The 25,763-nt window shown below is 32.0% G+C and overlaps 2 protein-coding genes across 2 annotated transcripts; one reads left to right on the top strand and one right to left on the bottom strand.

The window, feature by feature from the left end:
- Positions 1-12,314: 12,314 nt before the first annotated feature.
- On the bottom strand, positions 12,315-16,185 carry LOC119834143 (cAMP-dependent protein kinase catalytic subunit 1). Its single transcript, XM_038358438.1, has one exon. It carries the CDS (start codon positions 15,859-15,861, stop codon positions 14,800-14,802), a length of 1,062 nt encoding a protein of 353 aa, XP_038214366.1. The 5' UTR covers positions 15,862-16,185; the 3' UTR covers positions 12,315-14,799.
- A 6,189-nt stretch (positions 16,186-22,374) lies between these two features.
- LOC119833986 (parathymosin-like) lies at positions 22,375-25,023 on the top strand. The gene is made up of 3 exons (XM_038358249.1): positions 22,375-22,527; positions 23,386-23,585; positions 23,744-25,023. The coding sequence occupies exons 1-3, from the start codon at positions 22,502-22,504 to the stop codon at positions 23,869-23,871; spliced, it is 354 nt and encodes a 117-aa protein (XP_038214177.1). The 5' UTR covers positions 22,375-22,501; the 3' UTR covers positions 23,872-25,023.
- Positions 25,024-25,763: the final 740 nt, after the last annotated feature.

Genomic DNA, 25,763 nt, shown 5'->3' with positions numbered 1-25,763 from the left:
ATAACTGAGATATTCCGTGGAAATTATTAATAATGTATTTATTGCTGTGATAAAATGTATGTAGCATCATGTATATAAATCTAAAAATTCCGTGTCTGCTATAAAGAATAGTTAAAATTTGAACGGAATTACCTCGCAGAGCCATAAACATCCATGACCGTTTGACTTATAACAAGGTTAAATGGACTATTTTATATGAGGATGCCCCTTGGAGAGTTACGACGATTCTATTAATAATCTAACATGTACGTTATCCAACGCTGACATAAACTACGTTGTATCTAAAACGTAGAAATTTTTATTGAAGCATTATCTTAAAATTCATTTATGTGGGAACCGACCACGCTTTGGCGAGAATCAATTCCTTTTATTCCCGTAACCAACAATTTTTTTACCCGGTTTAAAGCTTATTCTTACCCTATAAAAGCTAGCAACCCATTTGCCAAATGTTACTGAGCGCGATGGTGATCTCTTAGCATCAGGAGAATTACCAGCCCGGTTGCCAAAATAAAAAATGTAAATTATCTGCAATATTTAAATATGTAATAGAAATTTTCACACAAAATATAACGCTACAGAAGCTATCTAAGCTATATATTGCCTACGTTTTCGAGTGTTTGAGAGAAAAAGTGTCATTATGATTATTCATTAAACGTAATTCATAATTATTTAAAGTTTTGATGACTAACGTCAGATATAGTCCATATACAAGGATATGATAAAAATCTTAATGATGATACTAAAATCTAATAATATACTATGTAGGTAGTAGGTATGTTTCACAATATCACGTAATTGGTACCTACATATATTTTGAAATTATAATGTCCCTAATTGGTTTAAGTTATAATTAATATAATATGTATGTAACATAGTATATTATTGAATAATTATGTTCAGGAAATCTATAAATGAAAATAATACATAATTAATTTTGTAATTCAAGAGAATAAAATGCACGTTGCGATCGGTCGGATCTTTTATGATATCAAATTTACAAGTAATTACAAAAATTCCGTCAAGTGCGAATCTCAATTCTTTATTATAAATTGTTATTATAACTATAGAAATACATAATTTCTGAAATATCATTTGCCATTTTTGTCGAATTACAATTGTTTATCTATGCATCACGATTCATGAGATACAGCCTGGACAGCGACGGTCGGACAGACAGAAAGCGATGCGACTTTATAGCCAAAGCCTGTTAAAAGCCTGTTAATATACCAAAAAACAGTAAGGATTAATATTCCTTCAGATTTTTTAATGTTAAATTTTTGGTTATATTATAGACAAAAAAATAAATCTATGCAATCCGAATGTTTTAAAATATTTTAATAATGTATTTTATTGTAAATATTAGATATAAACTGAGGTAACCTGTACGCTCACTCTCAGAAAATATATCATAATGTAATATTTGTGACCTCGAGTGTTTTGATGTAAATGAGCGTGTTATCGCAGTCGATAACGAAATATCAATCTTTAGACAACAAGCAACGAGATAAACTGCCTCAGGTAACTAGCTGATAACTGTTTTAGTCGATTTTAGTTTACATTCATCCCCATTCTGTCTCTGAAAATTAACATTCATTGCGAATTGAACTGAATTGGTCTGTAATTGAATGCTTTTGAATGTATTTCACGAATTGAATCCTAATTTAACATTACTAATAGAGAATTTGACTATGCATCTATAAGGGAAATGTTTTTTAATTTCACCAATGTATATTTCAAAATTTTGATTAAATATATATTAACTGTAATTCAAGTTTTCTTTAGTTTTTTATTGGAGGCGCATTTTTTTTTATGTAAATACCTTGTACCTATGTTATCTGTGCTTGGAGAAAACAATAAATGAAAACACTGCCTTTATTACTTTATAACTGCATTTTGACATCATAAAAATAATTCATCATCATAGTTAATTAAAAAAATATTTATACAATTCAATCAACACAAAAATGGAAACAACACGTGCACACGTGTCAATTAGTTTGGTATCGAGCGCAGATCATTACTTAAAGCTTTACTTGTTTACAGGTTAGGAACACAACTGATGTAACGTACAAACTCAAACATAAGGATCCTTTATTTGACTGCACCAAAACTAAGAGAAAATATGTAAAAGTTTGACAAGCAAGATACATTTTAATAATTGTTTATTACATAAAACTGTGAATATAATGCGAACATACATATATAAATATAAACAAACCGTTTTCTTTTTGTTTATTTATAACTAAATTGTTTACTACAACCAGAACCTGGATAAAGACAAAAAACCTTTAAACAGAAATAAAACACTCATAAGTAGGTATATAATGCACTATGATATAGGTATATAATGTACTATGTACATTTTTCACTATGACAATCAATTCAGTTGTTCCAGAGTTTACTTGCAAAGTTTTATCTACACCTCTTTTGTATACCTACTTCCCATACACTCTCTCAATTATGTACAAATTATATTTTTTTAATATATTATACAATATCGTCGCATCAGGACTTTTGAAGATTATTCTCAGCAAACAAAGTGATAAACGTTTTTTATAATATTAATATTGGTAAAAAATAGCATAGATTATAGAAGTACATATATAACTTTGCGCCTGCGTAATAGGTAAGGAAGACAGTTTCGGGGTATTACCGGCAGTTTGTTTTCCCGTAAGATTACCCGGGTAAAAATAACTTACAAATCGTTTCAGTGGCTTAGGCCTAAAAACAGTCATATATGTAGCTACTTTCGTATTTATAGTACTCGTACAGATTATATTATTGCCGGAGGGATACCAGTTAAAGACGAAGTTACATTTATCGCAAAAATAAACTTACAACAGACGAAACTTTTATCTGCAGACCGTCTATAGCACTAAAAGTCGTCGTGAGCGTAACTATAGTCCAGCATAAATCTCTAAATCAGAGCAATAACATAAATCGTACAATACTTTCACAAAAGATAACTAATTAAGATAAAATATGACCTGTGTTTTAAAGATAAAGGCGTTTCGGTAGCCATTTCGTGTACCTTATCACAGATAACGGATTCCTCAGTCACGCCCTAATCTTGAACGTACGTGCATTCAACTCGTAACATTGGTGAGACTTTAAGGACGTACAAATAAAACTACGATCAGACAGATTGCGCATTGTGATTCAATCAGCTTTAATTTTTTTATTAAAAACAGGACGACACAGGTGCATGTTTTACATAACGTTTCTTTTTGGTAAGTACTGGCTATCTCGAGAAGATAGAAAGCCGTTACACAATTGAACTAAATTTTAATGTGTAACTCAAATCAAAATATATGTACAATAGTTTATGTTATGTGTATAATAGTTTATGTTGTTCGTCGACGAGGTCTTCAAGAAAAGAGTGAACAGGTATCTTCTAGGGAAGCGAGCTCCATCTTAGATAACATTTCAGCTTACCATCAGGTGAATAAAAAAAAATTGTTCAGTTGCGTTTAATCTTCGAAATGACAATATTCAAGAGATATGTTATTGCTGCACATAGTAAATTGTTATCACTTGTCAGATCTAAATCAATGCTTTTAAAAAGAAACCATATAATATTGTCATCAAGCCTAATAATATAGAAAAAACTATGTGTGAACGAAATTAATTTATCATTTTCTGATTGTAATCTTATATTGATAACATAAAAATAATAAGTTATTTCGAATTCATCCTTAGAATGAATAGTTTTTATTATTATACAATAATAGTAGAGTTGCCACTTTTCTTGAAGGCAAAATAGTATTTGTTTCATAGATATAGACTTGTTTCAAAACATTGCAAAAAATTATATATTGGGAAATTAAAAAAACATTGTCATTTTCGTTATTATTACTATTTAATTTCATTTCATATTTTAAGTCTTATTATTTTAAAAAGCAGGAGGAGGGGTGGTTAAATGGGTCTTAAAAAGTCGGGGGTACGAGACCGGACGAGCGTGAAAAAAAACAAATTGACTTTTCAACTTATCTGCATATTAATCACATCGCCACTACTGGAAAAGGTGTAGGAAAAGAATGTGACGTGAATAATAAAATATATTCAAGATGACCCATAGCATAGTTTGTTATTAAAAAGTTTTTAACTCCCATTGTAAAATAAAACGATTTTTATTGAAACTTGTTCGTTCGAACGTTCCAAGTTAATTCATTAGATTAAAGCTAGGTGTTTGATTACCTTCCAGTTTCTGCAGTTGTTTACTCACTGCAACTTACCATATACATATTATTAGTAGGTATGAGACTTATTTATACAATTTTCTACCATACACATCAATAATAAGATTTTAATTATCTTAGCATCATTCGGAGAGCGATAACATATATATTATATATATAGAGACAGTGTATAAGATTTCATACAAATGCCGGATTTTTATCAGGTTGTTTAAAAAATCTATTTAAGTTTGTAATATTTTGTTTTAGGCCCATTTTGTTAAACAGAAAGATAAAGTTTATAATGTTTATCTGAAATTATCATTTAATCTTGCGAAATACGTTTTAATATTTAATTTGCTATCGAAGAACATAATAATTATGTCATACAATCTCACTCGGCAATCAGACAATAATTATTTTTTGCGACTGTGTTTATGAATATCAAAGCATATTTTCCTTATCTAATAGCTATTTAGAGCATGCCGTCGGTATATCCCGAGGTGTTTATTCACTAAAAGGTAATAATTTTCCACTTCAATGATAATAAATTTACAAAAAATATATTCATACTTAAAAGGCATTTCGTACTAAATCAGAGTACTTCACTACCACTTCACAGCTTATTTTCATATTATCCAAGCTAAAACAGAAAGACGACACACACTAACATAAAAAGAAATGAACGCCATCCAAAACATAACCTTAAAACTGTCTTCAATGTCAACAACGGAACGAGCGAGTGAAATATTTCAACATTGGTAGAATTCTCTACAGGCTGCTGTTACATAACGCACAAATACATTAGCGACACTTGGGTGCTCTACACATGTAGATAGAATATACTACTATAGATAGAAATCTACACTTTTATAAATATATTCTGCCTATTCACACTCCTTGTGACTTGTTAATGGTTGTCGATACTATTTACATTTTGGGACGTTTTTTGAATAACTTCTCTGAATAATTGAGCTTCAGTGCATTGTTTTGTTACTGCATGAAGATTGAAGAAATTGTGTTGCGATTGTCAATTTTATTGATATTATTCACCCGTTTACAATTTATGATTTTTATAAGTTAAGGCCCAAGAAGTATTTATTCTTGGTACCTACCTATATATCTTAGATCACAATATAATTAGATAAAAGCTTCGCATGTACTTACATAATTTGGATTTTCAACTTATTTATGTTTGTTTCCAACAAGGTTTGTATTAATTTGGCGAACGTGGGACATAATAGCTTTATTGACTCTATACGAAAGGTCAAACTTAAACCAAAACTAAAAAATATTGCTAAAATACTCGTGTGAGCTGCAAAACTGCGGAAGTTCTGGTATTAACTGAATTGCTTCCTTGTGACCTTGAATGCGAATGTTGCCCTGCGCATGCCAAATTACACAACCAATATTCCAAAAATACATGAAATAGGGTATTGCATTTATAGATCATTCATGTAATAATGTACACATGTACATGTTCGTTTGTATAACTTTAACAAGCATCTGCCATTTTTTCTGTTTTTTTTTTATCATAATAAATCCTATCCCACTATTCAACTAGAATCTAAGTTTATTATGATCATCTGTTAAAAGGCATTATTTTTAACACTAGTCAACACTCGACACTCTTTAACGATTTCGTTTAGCACTTTTCTTTCTATCTTAAAAATTTATAACCGGCTCTATTCCGTCGCATTCATAAATGAATCTGTAGGATTTATATAAATATTTATTAAATCAAGTCAAATTTAAAAGTCGCTCATACCACATATTTCACAAATAACTTCAATTTATCTCGCGTCAAATAAACACACATGTCGGAAGTGCTGGCTGGTGTGACGTGTAATAAGAACATCAAGAATAGAATGAGCTTGTGGGATGCAATAACTGCAAAACTCTCAAATAATTCTAGCACTTATTCCATATAATTTAAGATTGTAATTGAAAAGCACCAACGTTATAATTAAAGTATTAATGTTGAACAAGAGAGACCTTTAAAGCCTAAAAACAAGTTTCTCTACCAAGCATACCTACTAGAAAGTATTTATTGGTATAAAATTAATTAGGGTAACATCATGGCAACATGCAATCTAATTTCATTCAGACCAAAGCATTTTAAAAAGGTTCTTATACATTATTGACAAAGTAATCTTCCAACTATATTTTGCTTGAACACAAATGATACTAATTATATTATATATTTAAAACAAACCATATTAAATGTATGGAATCAGCTTATCACATCCACGGTCAAGGCTGACTCCATAACGTTAATCTATAACAAATTACAGAAAACAGGAAAATGTTAACTATTTATATTTCTTACACGTAACGTAGATATTAATAATGCTCTTACCTAGTCTCACAGTTTCTTGATAAGACTCATTTTTTACATACCTGGCTTGTTAGCTTTAAGATTTACGACCGTGATTATGTACAGTTTTAACCAGCGAATACTTCATACGTTTTCTTAATATACCTATACGAAACAAAAATTAAAGAAATGGTAATCAGAAGCCAATGGGGCTATAGATACACGCATATAGGTATATTGTCTACGTATCCCGGAACACACATTTACAGACACATAGTAGATATGAGAAGATAAAACTATTTTGAATATTCCCATAAATATCTCCGACATTCCGTCCACTAGAAGTAAAAATACATAATACACAATACCTACTGCTTTTTATTATATATATTAAAACTAGGCTCCTGCAGTGAAATTCCCGTGTAAATTATGTATTTTACCCGGCATAAATATCCTATATCACTCTCTAGCCTTATCATTATCTTCAGACAAAAAATAAACAAACACACTTCCGTATCTATAATATTATTTTTAACAAAAAACCGAACTAATTGTCAGAATAGTATGGAATGGTACCACATGGGCGGCATAACATTTTCGTAACTCATAGAATGAATTAGTTTGATTGAGCTCATAAATAAAGGTAAAAATTTATAATGATATACTTTCAATCGATCCATAATAATCTGATTTTATTGTTGACCGGTACCCTCCTGTTTTTCTTATATGTCTCTAAAAACAATATATAAGTACATAGCTACGTTGGTAATAACAAAGCTGTGTACATTATCTAATAGTGACGTTAGTAGCCAATGACGTTATTGGCGAATACATACAGAGTATGCATAGATTAATACGGTTATTTAATCAATTGAAAACTTTATCAACCTCAACAAATAACGATGCGTATAATAATTCGACAAATTCACTAGCGGAGATGATGAAGTTCAGAAGTATCTCAAGTAAAACATCATCACAGAATTTTAACAAGCACCCGTGGCTCCATCACTGAAGCGGCTCAACGGACCACGGAACACAGTGCGGTATTTGTCGGTAGGAATCCGACATAACCCACGGTACCTTTTCCGGTGGGAGGGCGTGGTTATCTATGCTATTCAGAGACGACACAATTAAATAATATGGTACGTATTTCACTTATACACATACAATACTAAATTCAAAGTGACACAGACATTTTTACATCTTGGTTTTATCATCATCATCATCATCATCTTGTATCCATATACCATAAAAATATACCATACATTGAACAATTCAATTTTATTTCCTTGCAAAGATTTCCACTGACTGTCACACGATGAGTATTATTTACATTCATATTATCGAGTTAAAGGTTATCTACTGGGTACATAGAAACTAGAAATATAGTACTGACCGCGTAATTGCGTATAGAATAAAGCGCAAAATATATTCCTGCATTCTTATCAGATACAAACTAGTACGGTCATTGTACTTACCTACATAATGTCCTTATTAAAAAAACGATGAGCTAAGTTTTATGTAAATAAAAAAATAAATATTTCAATAAAATAGACGTTTCTGACACTCGTGAAGTTACAGCTTTCTAGTGGTGAAATAATTTTTGAAATCGGCCCAGTATTTTCTCAGTTAAAACGTTACAAACAAACAAAAATACGTTTTAGTTTCCTATTTAAAATGTTAGTGTAGATTACATATGTTTATAATTCCTTATTGGCTTATTTTATAATATCAAAAAACGGAATTTCCCTATTATGGACAACTCAATCAAAGCACAAATGAATTGTAGCTAGTGGAAATTTACATGTAATTAGATACCTCACCATGCAGGCTGAAGCTCCTTCAGGACGCCAACCTCTCCACGACGAGTAGAGCGCAACGAATCTCATATTTCCTAGATTATGGTACGATAATCCTTTAAGGTTATAAACAAACACTCCATGTGCAAGAAGCACAACGATGTTATATCTTGAATTGCTTAAATCATATGGACTAATTCATCTTATTTTATTTTTGATAAGATATTCAACTTTTTTGTGATTATCAAGTTACTTTTTTATCTTTTACAAACTTCTGTATATCTTCTTGTGTTTTTAAACAAGAATAATAAAATTTATATTGATTATTTAACATAACTTGAAAATACGAAAACTTATAGATAATTCATATTTTGATTAAAAAAAGAAAATTTAGATAATATAAATTTTCTATAAATATAAATACTAATAGGAAATAAATAGATGTAAAGCTTGTGAGTTTGTCATGTTGTAGGGGATAATCTCAGGTACTAGTGGACCGATTTCAAAAATTGTTGATGTTGGATTTGTATATGGTCTCCGAGTGAGGCTATTTAGTATGTAGATAGATTATTCCAGGCCTCGGCAGTGGTGGGCGAAGCCTAGAATAATTAAAAAACATTCAAGTACATAATCTTAACTTTTCTATAATTTAGGTATGCTATAATGACGCATTGTAATTCATTTTTTCTATCTACATTGTAGATAGATGATTAGATTCTACAATTATTGTTTTTCAGTTACAACCTTATCAGAATAAGTTCGAATTTCACCTTTCCCTGTCTGTGAATAAATAAAGGGAGTGGTTTAAATTAGCAAATAAACAATAAACAATATTTATGATGTATTATTATTTCCATCTACCTGCCTTACTCTGTCTATTGATAATGATATCTTACACATTGAATTTGACCCACTTTTCCGCGCTTCATTTTCCTGAAGTTTAGCATATATATTAAGTCGGGGACACTGACAATGCATTACAATTATATGGAGCTGGAGATAACGATAGCCTTACTCCGATAGTACATATATCTTTAACATAATAAACATTATACTTACTAGTTTTTGATTGTGTCAAGATTTGAATAAGACTTTTCAAGCTGTAATGTCTGCAAATAGAAATTGCATTATTTACTTTAGTAAATCAAATATTTTAATACACAAAATTTGACAATGGAGCTGCTATTCAGTAAAAAATAGACTCTGCTTTATGAGTAAAATTTGCTTGAAGCCTATTTAACGTATTTTGCCTCTGTCTCTGAATTATATTAGAATAATAATATATGTTTCAAATATTGTTCAAGTGACTTGTGGGAGATTGTGGAACATTTCTAGCTATGAACTATTACGACTTCCCGGCATGTAATTGTCAGCAAACCATTAATCAAATTAGTCGAGGATTATTCCGACGTAAACACGCGACGTATAAGTAATATAATTAACCTAGTAATGTATACATAACAGTACACGTAGTTAACTAATTTAAATACTTTCTTCAGCTATAGCGCTTACGTCATTGAGATTTTACATTAATTAATTATCTATTCCAACTATTTTGGAATCGTCCAAATATACCAATATAATTAGTATGTAGATGTCGAACTGTAATGTGGCAAAAATTCATAAGTTCTCCGGCACCAATGGATACACCCATAATAAACCTTAGATAAAAAATTAAAAAATATTCCAATATTGTTTAGTATCGACATATGCATCAATCTATATAAATAAATCCACTATTCGTTAGTCTGGCGAAAACTCGAGAAAGGCTAGTTTGACTGATGCATTCATAATAAACAAGGAAGTTTTAAAGTTAAGGAACGGAAAGGTAAATATGTCAAAACAATATCCTATGGCGTTGCGGAGTTAGCCGGGTCAGCCAGTAAAGTGATAAATGTATAAATCATTGTTTTCTTTTTAAACACTAAAGCATAACTTTATTATATTAGAATTGTAATTTACCTAGAATAGTTTGCCTACAACACCAAGCTTATATTGTCTAGTTTATTCAATGAATTAATTATGTTACTTGTACCAAGAAGTAGTACCATTTGTCATTAAGAAGGATTATTTTAAAAATTTAACATATCAGAACAACATAGAGTATCTATGATAAATAGCGCCTTATTATTAACACGCCTTATTAGCTTCGCCTATACCACAGATAACATAATATACTAGTAACCCATAGTATGTTTGTTTATTAGTTGTAATCGACTTAAGGCTTCATTTTGATTCATTTTAAACATACAGATTTCATTCTAACTATTCACACAAGGATAAGTGACAATACAATAACTTCATGAGTTTATCTTATCCTAAACAGGATATTGATTAGGATCGCCAGGATTATTTATTTTTGTCACTACTCGGACGTAAACTCTGTTATATAAAAGTGAGACAATTTGGTTGATTCTATAAAGCGTGTTTTTCAGTTTTATCTCCGTTTATATTTTCTTATTCACTTACTTTTGTGACAATGATTCTGCAGCTGGTATTTTAATATAAGAAATGTACACTTTTAGAGTTATACATAAAACGTAATCATGCATTCTTGAAGTGATAGCATTTAACACCTCTCACCATTAGTAGCATCGAAAATATAATTAGTCACCTACTTTATGAGATAAAATGTCACCCACAGGCAACATCACGTAATGATTAAATTCTTGCGTTCGTCCAATAATCATGTTCGTGTCAATCAAAATTATCGGATAATGTATATTGTTAAACCTGTATGTGAAACTTTACTCACTACGGCACAATTCCATTGTATGAATTAAACATTCATTGCTACTGATCAGTCGGCCAAATTATTAGTCTTTTATATTATTGCAATTATCAAGTGTCGTAAAAACAATATTGGTTGTTAGGTATACAAAGTTTTAAAACAAATGCAAGTTTCAATTGATTGTTCTAAACATTTTAAGACAGCAGTGGGCACATGAAAAATAACAATCGATTGGGATAACCTACAATACATACGGCCGTGATTTGCAAACAACTTTTAATTACTAAAGCAAAAATAAACAGAAGCTAAGTGTACACAAATAATATTCTTATCGTAATGATATTTATTGATGACTCATAATCAATCACTTTTAAAAAATCTCAAATAGTTTTCCCTTCCTCAAATAAATGTATGACTTGTGAGATTAACAACACCTGTAGCTTTCATAAGAATAACGTTTCATAACAATAAAAATAAATACCACACTATTGCAATTACTATTCTATTCCACTCATATTCACCAAGATGATTTTGTTATTTGTATATTTAACCTTGGATTACCAACTTTATTGAAATGACCATAAAGTGCCTATTAGTGTCCATGATGGCTGCTAAAAATGTACCAAAGAACATACGTAAACATAAATCATGGATGACGTATATCGCCCACCACTATTGAAACGTCCATGTATTATGTACATCTACATTTTCAAGAATAGATAAATCGATAATCTCATTTATAACAATTGTCCCCTTTATGTATTTAAGTGCTTAGAGACTAGTTCTGCCTTTTATATAAATGGATGTTAACCCTGAACATTAAAAAGTATTCAAATATTTCAATGATTTTATCACAATTACGTAATTTTACAATACATACTCATTGTTATGCAATTTTGTAAAGTAATCTTATGTTTCACACATCCTTATTTATTGGATTTATATAAGATTATCTAACTCTTATATAATGTAACCATCCACACCAAAATTTTATTAACAGCACGTGATAGGACTTCAAATAATCTTTGTCTCTGTACAACTGGCAAAAGTGGACTGAACTGTGCTACTTTATTAGGAAGTCACCTATTATGACGGTCGGATCCACGTGCGATAACCGTGCTCTGCCAAATACAGACTCGACAGTACTGTGTACACATATCATCTTTACATTTATTATGCACATTAACCAAATGCAAATGCAACAGATGCCAGACCTGGAAAGTGCCAGCGAAAGTGATTGCAAACGAAAATAACCTCGGCCAGTAAAATCACATGAAAAATCAAACAAAATATTTTACTGTTACATCGATATTTTAATTTCATCGTAATTTATGGAAGATCAATACATGGTGACAAATAATTACTGAAAATAACTGACTTTTTACACTTGAATTTCAATGCTATAGGCACTCGATATAATAGATCTAGACATGAACATTTTAATATAAATTAGTATGCAGATATAAAAAGACAGCTCGCAGGACATACCACAATGTGATATCTGAAATAACTAAAATGTTCACATTAGAAAGATCAAAGAATATATTATGGCAATGAGTGAATGTTGAAAGCTAATGGAATGAAGTGTTGCAATAATCAAAGCCAATATTAAATATCCTAATATTATACGGGGCACAATCACTCTAGTGTTATATACAATGATGATAGTCATTAAAATACACATCATTAATTTCTTATAAATTTTATAATGCAATCAAAAGTATTGCCTAAACAGGAACAGGTTATTAAATTTGACATGAGTATAGAAACAACTCTGTAAATTGTTACACTAATAAACAATGTCTGAACTTTGCAGTGGGATGGCAATAATTTGAAACAATAATAAATTCATTCCAATATGTATTCACAATTTTTATCCCCAATATTTCAAATGCCTGCTTTACACTGCATGTTAAAAATATATTTATTTATCCTGCTTGTTAATACTGATTTTAATACAAAGCACCAAATCACTGGTAATATATAAAACAAATGATGATTATAAAATTAACCAAATATGGCACGAAAAGAAATCTTTCAAAAACGATATATATAAATGAAGGTTAAATACACGATATTTATAAAATTTTAAGAATCCATTAGTTAAGACATTGTTTTATAGCAAAAATTTATTTCTAATAATATAATTTAAAGAATTAGTACACATAGGTAACTTATTTAACTAACCTGTAAAAGATTAAATATGAAGATAAGCAAATTGGTCAGTACTATACTAATTTGCGAGATAATTTAAGAATGATAAGATGTTTATCTTTACTTTGATATGACTTTGGATTCAGCATAACATGAATGATCTTGCAAATTCCTAAAAAACCTAAACAGTAACTCTAAGTCCATAGGTATTGTTTAACAAGATGAATGTGCAAAGTTAAGTAACCTTTCCAGGACCTAAACTAATGACTATTAACACATACGCGCACATACCACAATATGTTAAATTCACTACAAATAACTATATGATATTTGTACAGCCTGGATTCAAAGTACTACGTCTAATAGCTATCAAATTGTTAAACTGACCGTAAGGCTGATGTTTATGATTGTAGCCTCCAAAACCACTATCTCTCAGTACCATCCTGTTATATATTATGAAGAATTAAGACATTACTTCCTGCATTCATGCTCACATAGCAAGATTGATATACATATTTTCATGTACTATACAAACTATTTATAATAAACTATTACAATACAATCCTAGTACACCTATATTTGGGAATTAATTTATCACACAAATTCTCTCATAGTTTTGTGCTTACAATTTAAATTGAATGTGTGTATGTAAATTTATTGCTTTTTGTCGATGATGTTAATGAGAGATGGGTTTTGGGATAACCTGACTAAAGTAGCTGGTTTCCGCCTGATACACTGTACATTCACTAATAAAGGAACTATACAAATTACACTTATAAAATAAAGTTTTACTCACATCAGATCACAAACAAGCTTGAATTGCACAACTGAACACTACATACAATTGTAATAAGTTAATCTCTTTCTCCTCCAAGTAGATATCCCCTAACTAAAATATCATGTGATTTAACAATATAATTTTCTAAATAAAACCAATAACAAAATGTCAAATAATTAAAACGTTTACAAAACAACATTCCTATAAGTGTTTAAGGTTAAAGAATAGATATGCTCACTATTTGCTTAACAGATAATATCAACAGCAAAATGTTGTTATAGAAAATTTGTTAAATAAGCAACATCATGGAGCTTATCAGAAAAATCTTTACAAATATAAATAAGAATGCCTAAATTAAGTGATAGCTATAACAATTAAGTAATGTCTTCAAGTATCTGACAATTTCTAAAAGCAGCAAGAAAATCCTTCAATACACATTGTATCCACATTACAAAAACAATAGAAAATTCAATAAAGCTAACGATCTCAATGTTATCAAAGGCAAACTACCATTACTGAATAAATGGCACTGACATTGAGGGCTCACAATACTAGCTATGCTACCTGCAGTCGACATCCACCAACCGTCTAAGGACTTGCGCATAGCCTCATTGTCAACTTGATAGGGCACTAAGCAAAATGAATGCCACCAAACATCAGAAATCAGTTCTATCTTCTGCTTACTGCAATTACACTTCAAAATACCAGTGTCGGGTACAAATGTCTAAACACCCCAGCTGTCGCATAGACATACTCATCACTCTCCATGACATTTGTCAAGGAAGGTTCACTAAAACAAAACACCTACTCACGGGATTTTCCGTACGCAGGCTCCAAGAGTGCGCTCAGAATTCGGCAAACTCCTTTGCGCATTTTTCGGTCGACGAGATGCGAAGGGCCTCCTCCTCGTAGTCGTCGAAGTTACTGGTGTCACCGGGCCCCTTGCAACGTGGTATGAACGGCGCTTCTATCTTCTTTTGGAAGACAGCAATCCAGTCAGTGCTGGCGAACCATTTATGGCCTTTAATGTCGTTTACACCAGCTTTTAGATTACCATAGCGTTTTGTCAAATCCACTTGAAGTAGATTGCGCAACAAGTCTTTCAGATCCGAGCCAAAATGCGACGGGAAGCGCACCTTGCCAGATACGATTTTTTCATAGATTTGGATGGGTTGATCAGCGAAGAAAGGCGGGTAGCCAGCCGCCATTTCATAGACAAGTACGCCCAGAGCCCACCAATCCACAGCTTTATTGTAGCCCTTAGAAAGAATTATTTCAGGGGCCAAGTACTCGGGCGTACCACACAGAGTCCATGTACGGCCTTTGACGCGCTTTGCAAATCCAAAATCGGTTACTTTTAAATAACCTTGCGAATCAATTAACAAATTCTCGGGTTTCAGATCACGATATATGAGGTCCAGATAGTGCAGATATTCGAACGCTAGGACTATCTGAGCCGCGTAGAAACGAGAGTGAGGCTCTGAAAAGCGGCCTACTTTACGCAGATGCGAAAACATTTCACCTCCAGGCACATATTCTAAAACCATGTAGAGGTTGGAATTATCCTTAAAATGAAACTTAAGGCTCACCAAAAATGGAAAATTGATAGCTTGTAGAATTCGTTTCTCGTTCAATGTATGTTCTACCTGCTTTAGTTTGACAACTTTCTGCTTATCTAATATTTTCATAGCATAATATTCTTTAGTCGGTTTATGTTGAACTATCATAACTCGTCCAAAAGAGCCCGTCCCGAGCGTTTTTATTCTTTCAAAATCATTCAATCCGGCGGTGTTGGTAGGATTCTTCTTCCATTTTTCCTCGAAATCCTCTTTGGCCTGATCGAGGAATTCCTTGACGCTTTCGGCGGCGTCCACCTTTTTGTTAGCGGTGGCAGCATTGTTGCCCATGGCGCACACCACAAACTATTTCAGTGCCTCGATTTGCCGTTATTAGAGGCTACCTTGTACTAATCGATGCCCGTCTGAGCGAACGTGAAAGAAAGAGGCAGGTCAACACAAACCGATTTGAAACACAGACATTCTTAATTTTTACAGCACATACACACGTCACAAAAGACACTTATTGCAGGCACACATTGACACGTTTACATTTAGAACTAGTTATCCCAAAAAAATTTTCGTCACATTCACAAGAAATAAAATGGCTTCCTTCACTGAACTCGATCGGCAGAGCGAGAGCGAACGAACAATTCGCTCACGGGTGGCGGTCAATTATGAAAATGTTGCCAGTTTATTAAAATAATTCTACCATATTTCAGTAAATCTACTAAATTATTTTACAATATGGAAGTTATTTAACGAAGAACGAAAAACATATCATAATAAAAATATATTTTTCAAACAGCTGCATTACTGCATTTAAAACCGACTTTCGGGCCAAGTACAATTTAGAATGCTATGAATGGAATGATATTCATAACGGTAATGACTTATAACACAAACATACAAATCAATGGGGTAGTGTGCCTTAAAAAATTGTTCGGGAAACCACAATAAGAGTAACGTTAAAAGCTGGTATCTGAAACTAACAAATGATTCATTAAATTTGTGGAGAATTTTTTAGAAGGTACATAAAATTCAAGAAAATAGTCGAACTTTAAAATATAATAATGAAAAACTGTATATAATCGTAATAATGTAAAGACTGGGACCCTTTATAGCGCCACACTGATTAGTTATAAGTCCATCTTTGAAAAGATTTCGCAAACCTCTCACCTACACCTTACATAAACATTGCTTCTTTCTTTCTAATTAATATTCATTTTGAATCAGTTTTTTTATGATAAAAATAATATTTGTTAGATATACTATTATTGATATTCATTAAACTAAGGGCCCTTTTAAATCTGGGAGCCCGTGTGAATGATACGAATGACACGGCGGTAGCTACGCCTCTGATCCAAATAATATTTAAATACCTTATACGTTTTTGGAGGATAGTAGGAAGGTATGCTATGCAAAAGGTGCAAGCATTTGATAAAAATTTTTTCATTAAATCCTTTTCTTAATTATAGTGCTTATTAAATAAAGAAAAAGGAAACATATTCGAAATATCATTGTCGCTACATGTCGCCTAAAAGTTGACAAGTCAGAATAATAAAATACCTTCAATAACAAATTACAAAATGCTGTGATTTACTTGATAAAGATTCAACTTTTATTTCAAATTTTCTTTATATATTTGGGTTACACCCACATGCATATTTATATAAGCTATAGGTTCTCTAATATCGGTTCTTAAGATGTTCTAAAGAATTGTTTGCAAAAAAATAACTCGAGCGGTGAAGTAATGTTGAATAAATTTAGAAATACAAAGCGTCAAAAAACGAATGGTTATATAATAAAATAATCTCCACGAGAAAGTACGTCTATTTGCTTTTCCTTCTTTAGAGTCTGTATCTGGAGACGGTTAGTAGGTTAAAGAATGACATAGGCTAACTTTTATCCCGGGGAAATATCTCATTCTCATAGAAAGATCCATTATAATGCAAGTTTGAATCTCTCTGAAGTTAATAAATTACGACAGATGGCGTTATATTAAAAATGTGATATGCTGCATGATAGCTGTAAATTTTATTTGAGAAGTGGGTGAAACTTATACTGGAGGACACTAGCGGAAATCAAGTATACAATATACTATATTATAAATGCAAAATTGTGTTGGTTTATTTGTTTGTTTGTGTTTTTTTGCGTTGCAGCGGATCGATTTTACGACATGATTATAGTATCTGTATATAGTTAAACAACGTGGGCAAAACCACGGGCAGAAGGCAAGTAAGTATTGTAATAAGATATTCGATTCCCATGCATATTAAATATATTTATCACATCTGATTACTGAAATCACTAATATTTTAAGTACAAAAACTTAAAATACTTAAAGTATTTTAACTGCCATTTTTATTAAATTAAGGATAAACAAATTATATATAACGAATGAAAATAAGTCGTACTTGAATTTATTTATTAAATTATTATTTGTTAATTGATATTCCTTTAATAGTTCTTATATATTAAATATTTTTTTTCATTCAAATTCTCATCTTGTATATTTTTGCAATGCTATGTTTCGAAATCTTAAATCATCGTTAACAAAAATAATAAAATTGTATTTATTAAAATCCATTAACACTAGTAGCTATACTGTACTACCAAATTACCATAAGGACAATTAAAGGGTAACACTGTAAGTTTGTTTCTAAAATGTAAAACAAGATGGCGTTATCAGTCCATTAAGGAATAATATAGATAGCGCTCGCCGCTCACCAGTCAGCAGTACTACTACTAAACATAAAACAATATTATTCCGCTTGATTAAGATGAATGTACAACAGCTATAAGCATGCTATCATGTTATGTTTTGTATTAGGTAAAATAATAGCTCCAAAATGATACCTACTTATATAAAATACATCCCTACAATAACATTTCCAACAACACGTCACACCGTAGTAATTTATGTAATTTATTTCTGTATTGATGATGATCCCAGTTATATAATAATTCAGTTTTTTTACTTATATTTGTGTATTTCATATTCATTAATAAAAAAACATAAGCTGCGTTCCTTTTTCGTCAGTACTGTGGTTTAGTCGTGAAAGCGTGACAAACAAACACGTCCGCGTAATATCAGAGTAAAATGTTAATATGCATATAAACCTTCCTTTTGATTCACTATATCTTGTTAAAAAAAACAACCATTTAAATCTGCTGTGTAATTTTAAAGATCTAAGCATACAGTCACACAGACGGCTGAAAACGACTTTATTTTATACTATGTAGTGATTGTTATTTGCATTTGTACACAGATAACAATAGTATACTTATTTGCACATTCATACAAACCACGCTGTATGTATCCATTTTTTTGACGTAATAAATAAAGAAATCGTATTCTCTCTCTCTTCTTCTTCTTATCTTATAATAGTGGTGAGAGGGGACAAATTTGTATAAATAGTGGTATAGGTAGTAATAAATGAATGCAAAAGAACATACGCCTTTTATTTAGTTGTAGAAGCCGAAAATGTCTAACAAGCCTCAACTCAATAATCGACACGTCATTGAATTAGTCTGAAAGTACTCTTCGGATTAAAAAAAAAAAAATACTATAGAAAGCCACGTTATCTGTACCATAGGCTATATTATATATTTTTTTTTTAACCCAGATCCACCTGGGCGGAGCCGGGACTGATTCTTGTTAACACGACATGACGATTTGTAATCTCTCACAGCACAATTAGTGGTATATACCATTTTTGCAACATAATATTTTACATATCACCAAACTTTTTATTAAACTGTGATATAAATCATACAACATAAATTTCAGAATTTAAATATAAGATACTTAGAAATATTAAGTAGTGTCCCGAGCTGCTAATAACATGGCGTATGTAGCTCGGGCTCGTTCCTATGATGTCTCCCTAGCCCCCCTCACGTTTCGCCCGTGTAAGCCTGCATGAACTTTGAACGAACATATGGACAGTTTGTATCCGATAAGAAATCAGTACCTATATTTTTTTCACACGTCGGTGTACTCTTAAAACGTTTTCATAGCAGGCAGACAGAGCTGTAGTTGTATAGATAGACTTAAAAAAAATTAAGTCTTGTGTGTGTGCGGCAGACGTATATCAGAAATATATCAACGTCTGTTTTACAGATCGTTTTTTTTTTTATCGACAAGTAGTTGATCAAAATTTATTCCTTGCACACTTCATTTTTGTGAGTCCCCATCGGGAATCGAACCTAGGACTTCCCGGTTCTACGCTCACGCGTTAAAATGATATTCCAATGAATATAAATTAAAAGTGTTTAGGTCAGTTTTATTATATAATTCTTTTTAGTAACACAGTAGCAGCAATATTAATATTATATTTAATGGTAAGCTTGATTCATAATCGATTGTAATAAGTTTTTCTTGAAGCATGAAATGTAATTTAGTTATTTTCGACTTTGTCCAGACAATATATCTAGCTCTCTTCATCCAAATAAAATTAAGAGCATGAGAAAGAGACAGTGCTAGTCGCTAATCGCTATAGAACTTGTATCGCCACTCGCCAGCCGATTGATAGCATCGATGTGCCTGCGAGGCACGATTCGGTGTCTTGACATAAGCAGTGTTGCCAGATGGGGCTATTTACCGCCAATGAGGTATTATTTTATCCGCTGGCTATATTTTTTTTTTCAGAAATATTTAATAAACAAATCATTTCAATTATATAGGAAAAAGAACTCTTATTAAGAACAGCAATAATCAGTTGCAATAGTTTTTATGTATATTTTATAGCACGGATTTAAAACGTTAACTGTATATATATATATATATATATATATATATATATATATATCAACTTTCCCGCCTTAACTACCTGTGCGCCATGATGGGGCTATCTCGGGGCTACTCGCGCACCGGTAGGGATATAGATTATACACTTATATACGGGTAGGGTGATTTGAGAAAAAAATATTCTGGTAACACTGGACATAAGCCGAATGTCGGAAAATCCTTCATTGCGCGGGATACCTATAGCCTGATTTCTATGAATACAAAAATAAAAAAATACCTTAGAAACCGATCTGATTATTGGTTTCTTTTATTTTGACTTACTCTAACATCAAATACAAACGTAATTTTATAACTTGGATTATTAGTTCTATATAGTTTAGACTATAATATTTGAATGTCGACAGTATGTGGCGAAGAATCAATCCTATTCTTAATTGAATGGCTTATCTAGTACAAAATATTGTTCTGCATTCAATTCTTCACAAGATCGGTGCGTTGCCATGTTGTTAAAACACGATTGTTTGAAACAGTTCTTGTTTTTCATTTTTAGTCACCTTTAATCGAAATTGTTTTTCCTATTTATTTTTATATTTTTAATTGATTGCAAACACAAAAAAATAAATTTTACTCAAATGCAGGATTTTATACGACTTAACATTTAATGTATCTAATTCGTTGTCTTTTTTAACAAAGTTTATAACCAAGAACGTTTTTAATGAATTCATAACCTGACGATATAACAAACTTGTGCCAAGATTTTTTTCAAAGCCATCGACCTAAAACGCTGCACATTAAATTTACAGTCTTCATTTCATGTATAGACTCAATTCCAAAGAGTTAAGATCCAAATTTATATACATTCTTATTTACAAACTGTTAAGGTTGTTTGTATCTGTCGGGTCGAGCGCAAGCTTGATGGTTTTCTGGCTTTAGAGGTGCTCCAAAATCGAGGAAAATAAAATCTCGCGCATCGTTTTTTTTGCCCAGAAATGCTAACGACCACATAATGTTAGACTGAAGTATTTTCATGTCTTGGTACAAAAATATCGACTAGTTACATACCCAAGTTTATTTTTTGATATCCACATGGTAACTAAAATACGTGATTTACGTAAAATTTTAGTGATTAATAGGCCAATGAACTTTTAAAATCACACGCGCGCCTTATTCGCATTTTATTTACATAAACTGTCTCATTGTACATCACAAAACTGAAAACTTCGATAAGCGACGTTTCTTTTTGTATAAATATCTAATCTAATGTTTTATAATTTGAGAAATCAAAACGAAATATGTGATTGGATTAAAATATGAACATTTATATTTATGCACAAATATAATGCGGCTAAAGCTAGTAAAAGTAAAGTTGATAATATATTCCCGTGTCACAACTTTAGTTACCAAACTTTTTATGAAATTTTATGTGCATATTGAGTATGTCTGAGAATCGTTCAACATCTATTTTTCATACCCCTAAATGATAAGAGTAAGGCAGAACAGCGTTTGCCGGGTCAGCTAGTCATAATATATAATTGAAAAATAATAATCGATTGATCATGAATTCTCTCTGTACCTATTGATAAAACAGAAAGTCAGGTTGGCAATAAAACTATTCAACAGGTTTAAACTTCGTGGTTTAGATTAGGATGTGCCCAACATCAACATTTAAGCAATTTTATTCTAGGTATCCATAATATAACCTGTAAGGTTACGTTCGCGCCACATTGGCGGGGTTTTGTATGACTTGTGAATTCAGGTAAAGCTAGGTACTCAAAAAGTATATAGTTAAATAAATTACATAAGGTAATAAAGTACCGATGCTAAACACACCGATAATAGAATTCACAATTTTCTTAACTTCTAGAGGGACTATAAATAAAATCATTTTTCTGGACGAAAAATAATTTAACGACTTTATGTTTTTGAACAGGACAGAGCAAGGTAGATTACCGCTTGCTCACCTCATTTACAGAAAATTCAAGGTTGTTTGAAGTCAAATAAGCATCTATAACTATCCTTTTCTCTCCCATACTTTCACAAATAGGGTGTTTCATTGAATGAAGTTGGCGCGCAAAGTTCAGAATCAACGCGCAACCGCGCGAAACGTTGCGCACGATATTTTGTTCCTTCCTCCTTCATTTGGACGTCGGTGTTTGTGCAGTGAACTTTGTTGTGCGTGGTGTGTAGCACGTGTTGGAATATTTTACCTCTTTTAACGTTTTTGTTAAACAAAAAATAACCATGGCAGACGCAGCCGTCGACAAGAAGTAAGTATTATTAGTGTTACTTTAAAAAATTGTTTATTTTTACAGCTTGAGTTTTGGCGGCTATGAAAACGTGATCAAAATGGCTACCTTTATTTTAATTATTCGTATCTTTTTACTTAATACTGCTTTAGGTTGGCGTTACCTCGTAAAATATAGGCAAATCATGTGTTTATCCTTATAGACCTATATCCGTATTGTATAGTAAAAAAAAATGTTTAATGACAAGCCGTACAGACACGCGGGAAACTTGTTTGAGTTGAAACTTGTATTATACTATTGGATGGTAAAGTGCGTTTGTTAGGCTTTGTTACATTTAGTTGGAGGACCACTTAGACATTACGTGCATCGCCTTGGAGTATTTTTTTAAATGGGAAAATTTTAAGCACGCCGGTAGGCGCCGAGTTCTAGCCAAGATGGCGCTGCATGCGCGGCGTGCCGGCGCGGTAGCGTCACCGAAGCGCGCTCGTTTCAAATTTACAGAGTCGCATTTTGCAACTCCGCGGTTACGTTATAGATACTCGCGAGGGGCAGCATGTTGTCATAAGTTATTTTTAACGCTTTCGAGTCCGCGTCTTAAAGCAATCTAGTGGTGCAAGTAACATATCCATTCAGCAATTACGTCGTCGCGACGTTAATTTTCTTCGCAACTTTCCCACATGCAGCCTTGCGCAACAACAAGTTGTTTTTGTTACCAACTCGCTTCCTCTATAGTACGTTCGCTTGCACACTGCATAGTTCTAGTAATTAGTAGGTTGTGTGCGCCGCGGTAACGAGTAGTTACATTGTCATTGTTTATGTTCGTGTACTAGATCTAGTTAAAATGTGTTTCTTGACTTAAGAATATGTCTATATTTACAGAGAAGTAGCGCCCGAAGAGGTTTCCTCAACTGAGGTAAAAGAGTCTCCAGTAAAGAAGTCGCCCGCCAAGAAGGTTGCTGAAGTACCAGAGAGCAATGGCAAAGAAGAGAATGGCAGCGGCGACGCGCCAGAGGAAACTCCAGCTGAAAATGGAGAGGGAGACGAAGAAAGCAATGATGCTACTGAAAATGGTGAAGCAGGTATGTGATTTTCTTTTCATTAAAAATAAAATGCAATTTTTGTTATAATAAGAAATTTAAATTACAAACAAGAAATACTTTTTGCATCAATTGACCTTTTGTTTTTTTGTATGCAATTTAAATTAAAGAATAATTATTGTTATATGTATTGTTTACAGAGAAAAAAGAAGCTGGTGTGAAGAGGAAATCTGCTGTAGCAGACAATGGTGATGCAAATGAGAAAACCACTCCTGAAAAGAAGCAGAAGGTAGCGGATGAAGCCCCACCCGCTGAGGCCGAGGCCTAAAACTGTCAAGCCCCAAGCTTGGTTTACTGCAATGCATTGTATGATCATTAGGTCCCAACTCTAACTACAAACATATCCTTTATACACACATATACATATGTTGCAATAATACCATAGTTTTTATAAACCTATTTTGTACTCAAGATTTTTACATTAGAGTTGGGCTCTTGTGTCACAACACTTTAAGTTAAAGTTTAATTACTATGTGTATTAAACTAACCTGTGAAATGTACCTGTAAAGTGTAAATTTGTTTTGTCAGCCACGACTGAGATGTGCATCGCAGTGAACTGAACACACATTTGGATTCGGTGTTGTATGCTGTTTGCGTATCGGTGTCTAACTCAACAAGAAATGGGTTTATTGCATTGAATTAAATTTTTCATGTATCGGTTTTGGTAACAATCCGCCAGTAGATACTGCCAAAGGATTCACCTCAGGTGAAGTCAATTCACAATCCGTTCTGTGAACGATGCGATTTTAAACAGCTTCCGAAATACAAGGTCTTTTAGATAAACTAAGATTTAATTAAAGTTAGATAAATAATTCATTTGTAAATTTAAGTTAGCAGTTAAATGTCGCACATTTTATATATTTACATAGGCATTAATACTTAACCATTAAACATTCCTTGACTTGTTTATAAATTGTGTTGTGAACATAGAAACTTCTGGGTTGTTACCTGTTAGCAGTACAAACTTTCACTTTGACTGCAATATTGCTTTAGTTCACAGCATAATTATTATTTTAAGATTGAAATTCATAAAGTTCAAAGTTGACAAATAAGGTGATAGTTCATATTGACATTAATTCTGCGTGTGCTATTTTTTTGTAATACTTATGGGTCTTTTTTTATCATATTGCTATTTTTTCTAATTTATTTTGCTTTGATATGTGATAGAATACAAACCTCGAATGTAAGATAACCTTATGGATACGAATCTTCATTATATTCCAACATAACCAAGAGTTTGAGGAATACTATTTTGACTAACTTTTTTTCAGAATAATATTATTAAATATAAAATTGTTCAATTTATTCAAAGAGTACAGTAGTTTTAGTAGAAACTAAAGTAGAATGTACAGTTTAACACTACTTCCTGTGGAGTAAAGTGTTTGTGAAACATTTCTGGCAATAAATAGTCCAATCTAAACATTTTTTGTTTTCAATTTCCTTTTGTATATGATAGAAACGCGGTAGTAGTCTTAGGTCGGTATTATTGATTCATATCGATGCTTGACTGTGTTTTCTCAATATTAAAGTTCTATTTAAAATGTAAAAATTATTCTTATCAGATTTAAACCGCCTCGAAATTGGTAGAAACAGACCAAGCTTAATGTGACCACATGGGAGACACCGCTCATAGCTTTCAAATAAAAAAAGCAATCCTCAAACTCGATCAACACAGCAAAAAATTGTGAGGTACCTAACAAACACAAAATATGTGGAATTGAGAACCTCCTTTTTTTAAATCGGTCAAAATAGTAAATTTACAGATGCATAAGATAAACATACAGTTTAATCAAATTGAAGAATGAAATTTTCAATTTATTTCAAATTTGGAATTCTAATTCAAATAACTAGATACCTGCCTACCTATTAACTGTTAGATTAAACAGTAAGTATATCGCTATTTATAATTGCAGCTAGTGTAAGCCTGGTTATATTGTTTTAAAATGTAATTCCATGATGGTCAATTACTAATTTGTATTTAAATACGATAGGTATGTTTTATTAACAATTTCACTGCTGATCCAGAAACTTTTTTCATCCAGCGATGCGGCTATGACACGCTTAGCGTGTCTCCCGCACCGACGGCAATCTTGCCGTACCGCTTTTGTCGCTGGTGCGGGAGCCCACGCTGCGCGTGTGCATAGAATCGAGCCAGCTGTG

The sequence above is a fragment of the Zerene cesonia genome, chromosome 18, assembly GCF_012273895.1.
Source record: "Zerene cesonia ecotype Mississippi chromosome 18, Zerene_cesonia_1.1, whole genome shotgun sequence".
Lineage (NCBI taxonomy): Eukaryota > Metazoa > Arthropoda > Insecta > Lepidoptera > Pieridae > Zerene > Zerene cesonia.
Note: the sequence above shows the minus strand (reverse complement) of the source record. Positions and strands in the feature narration are given on the sequence as shown.

Excerpts from the sequence above, each read along its gene's own strand:
- LOC119834143 (XM_038358438.1), bottom strand. The coding sequence starts at position 15,861 with ATGGGCAACAATGCTGCCACCGCTAACAAAAAGGTGGACGCCGCCGAA.
- LOC119833986 (XM_038358249.1), top strand. The coding sequence starts at position 22,502 with ATGGCAGACGCAGCCGTCGACAAGAA. Across the intron at positions 22,528-23,385 it reads GACGCAGCCGTCGACAAGAA|AGAAGTAGCGCCCGAAGAGG; the intron begins GTAAGTATTATT and ends CTATATTTACAG. Across the intron at positions 23,586-23,743 it reads TACTGAAAATGGTGAAGCAG|AGAAAAAAGAAGCTGGTGTG; the intron begins GTATGTGATTTT and ends TATTGTTTACAG.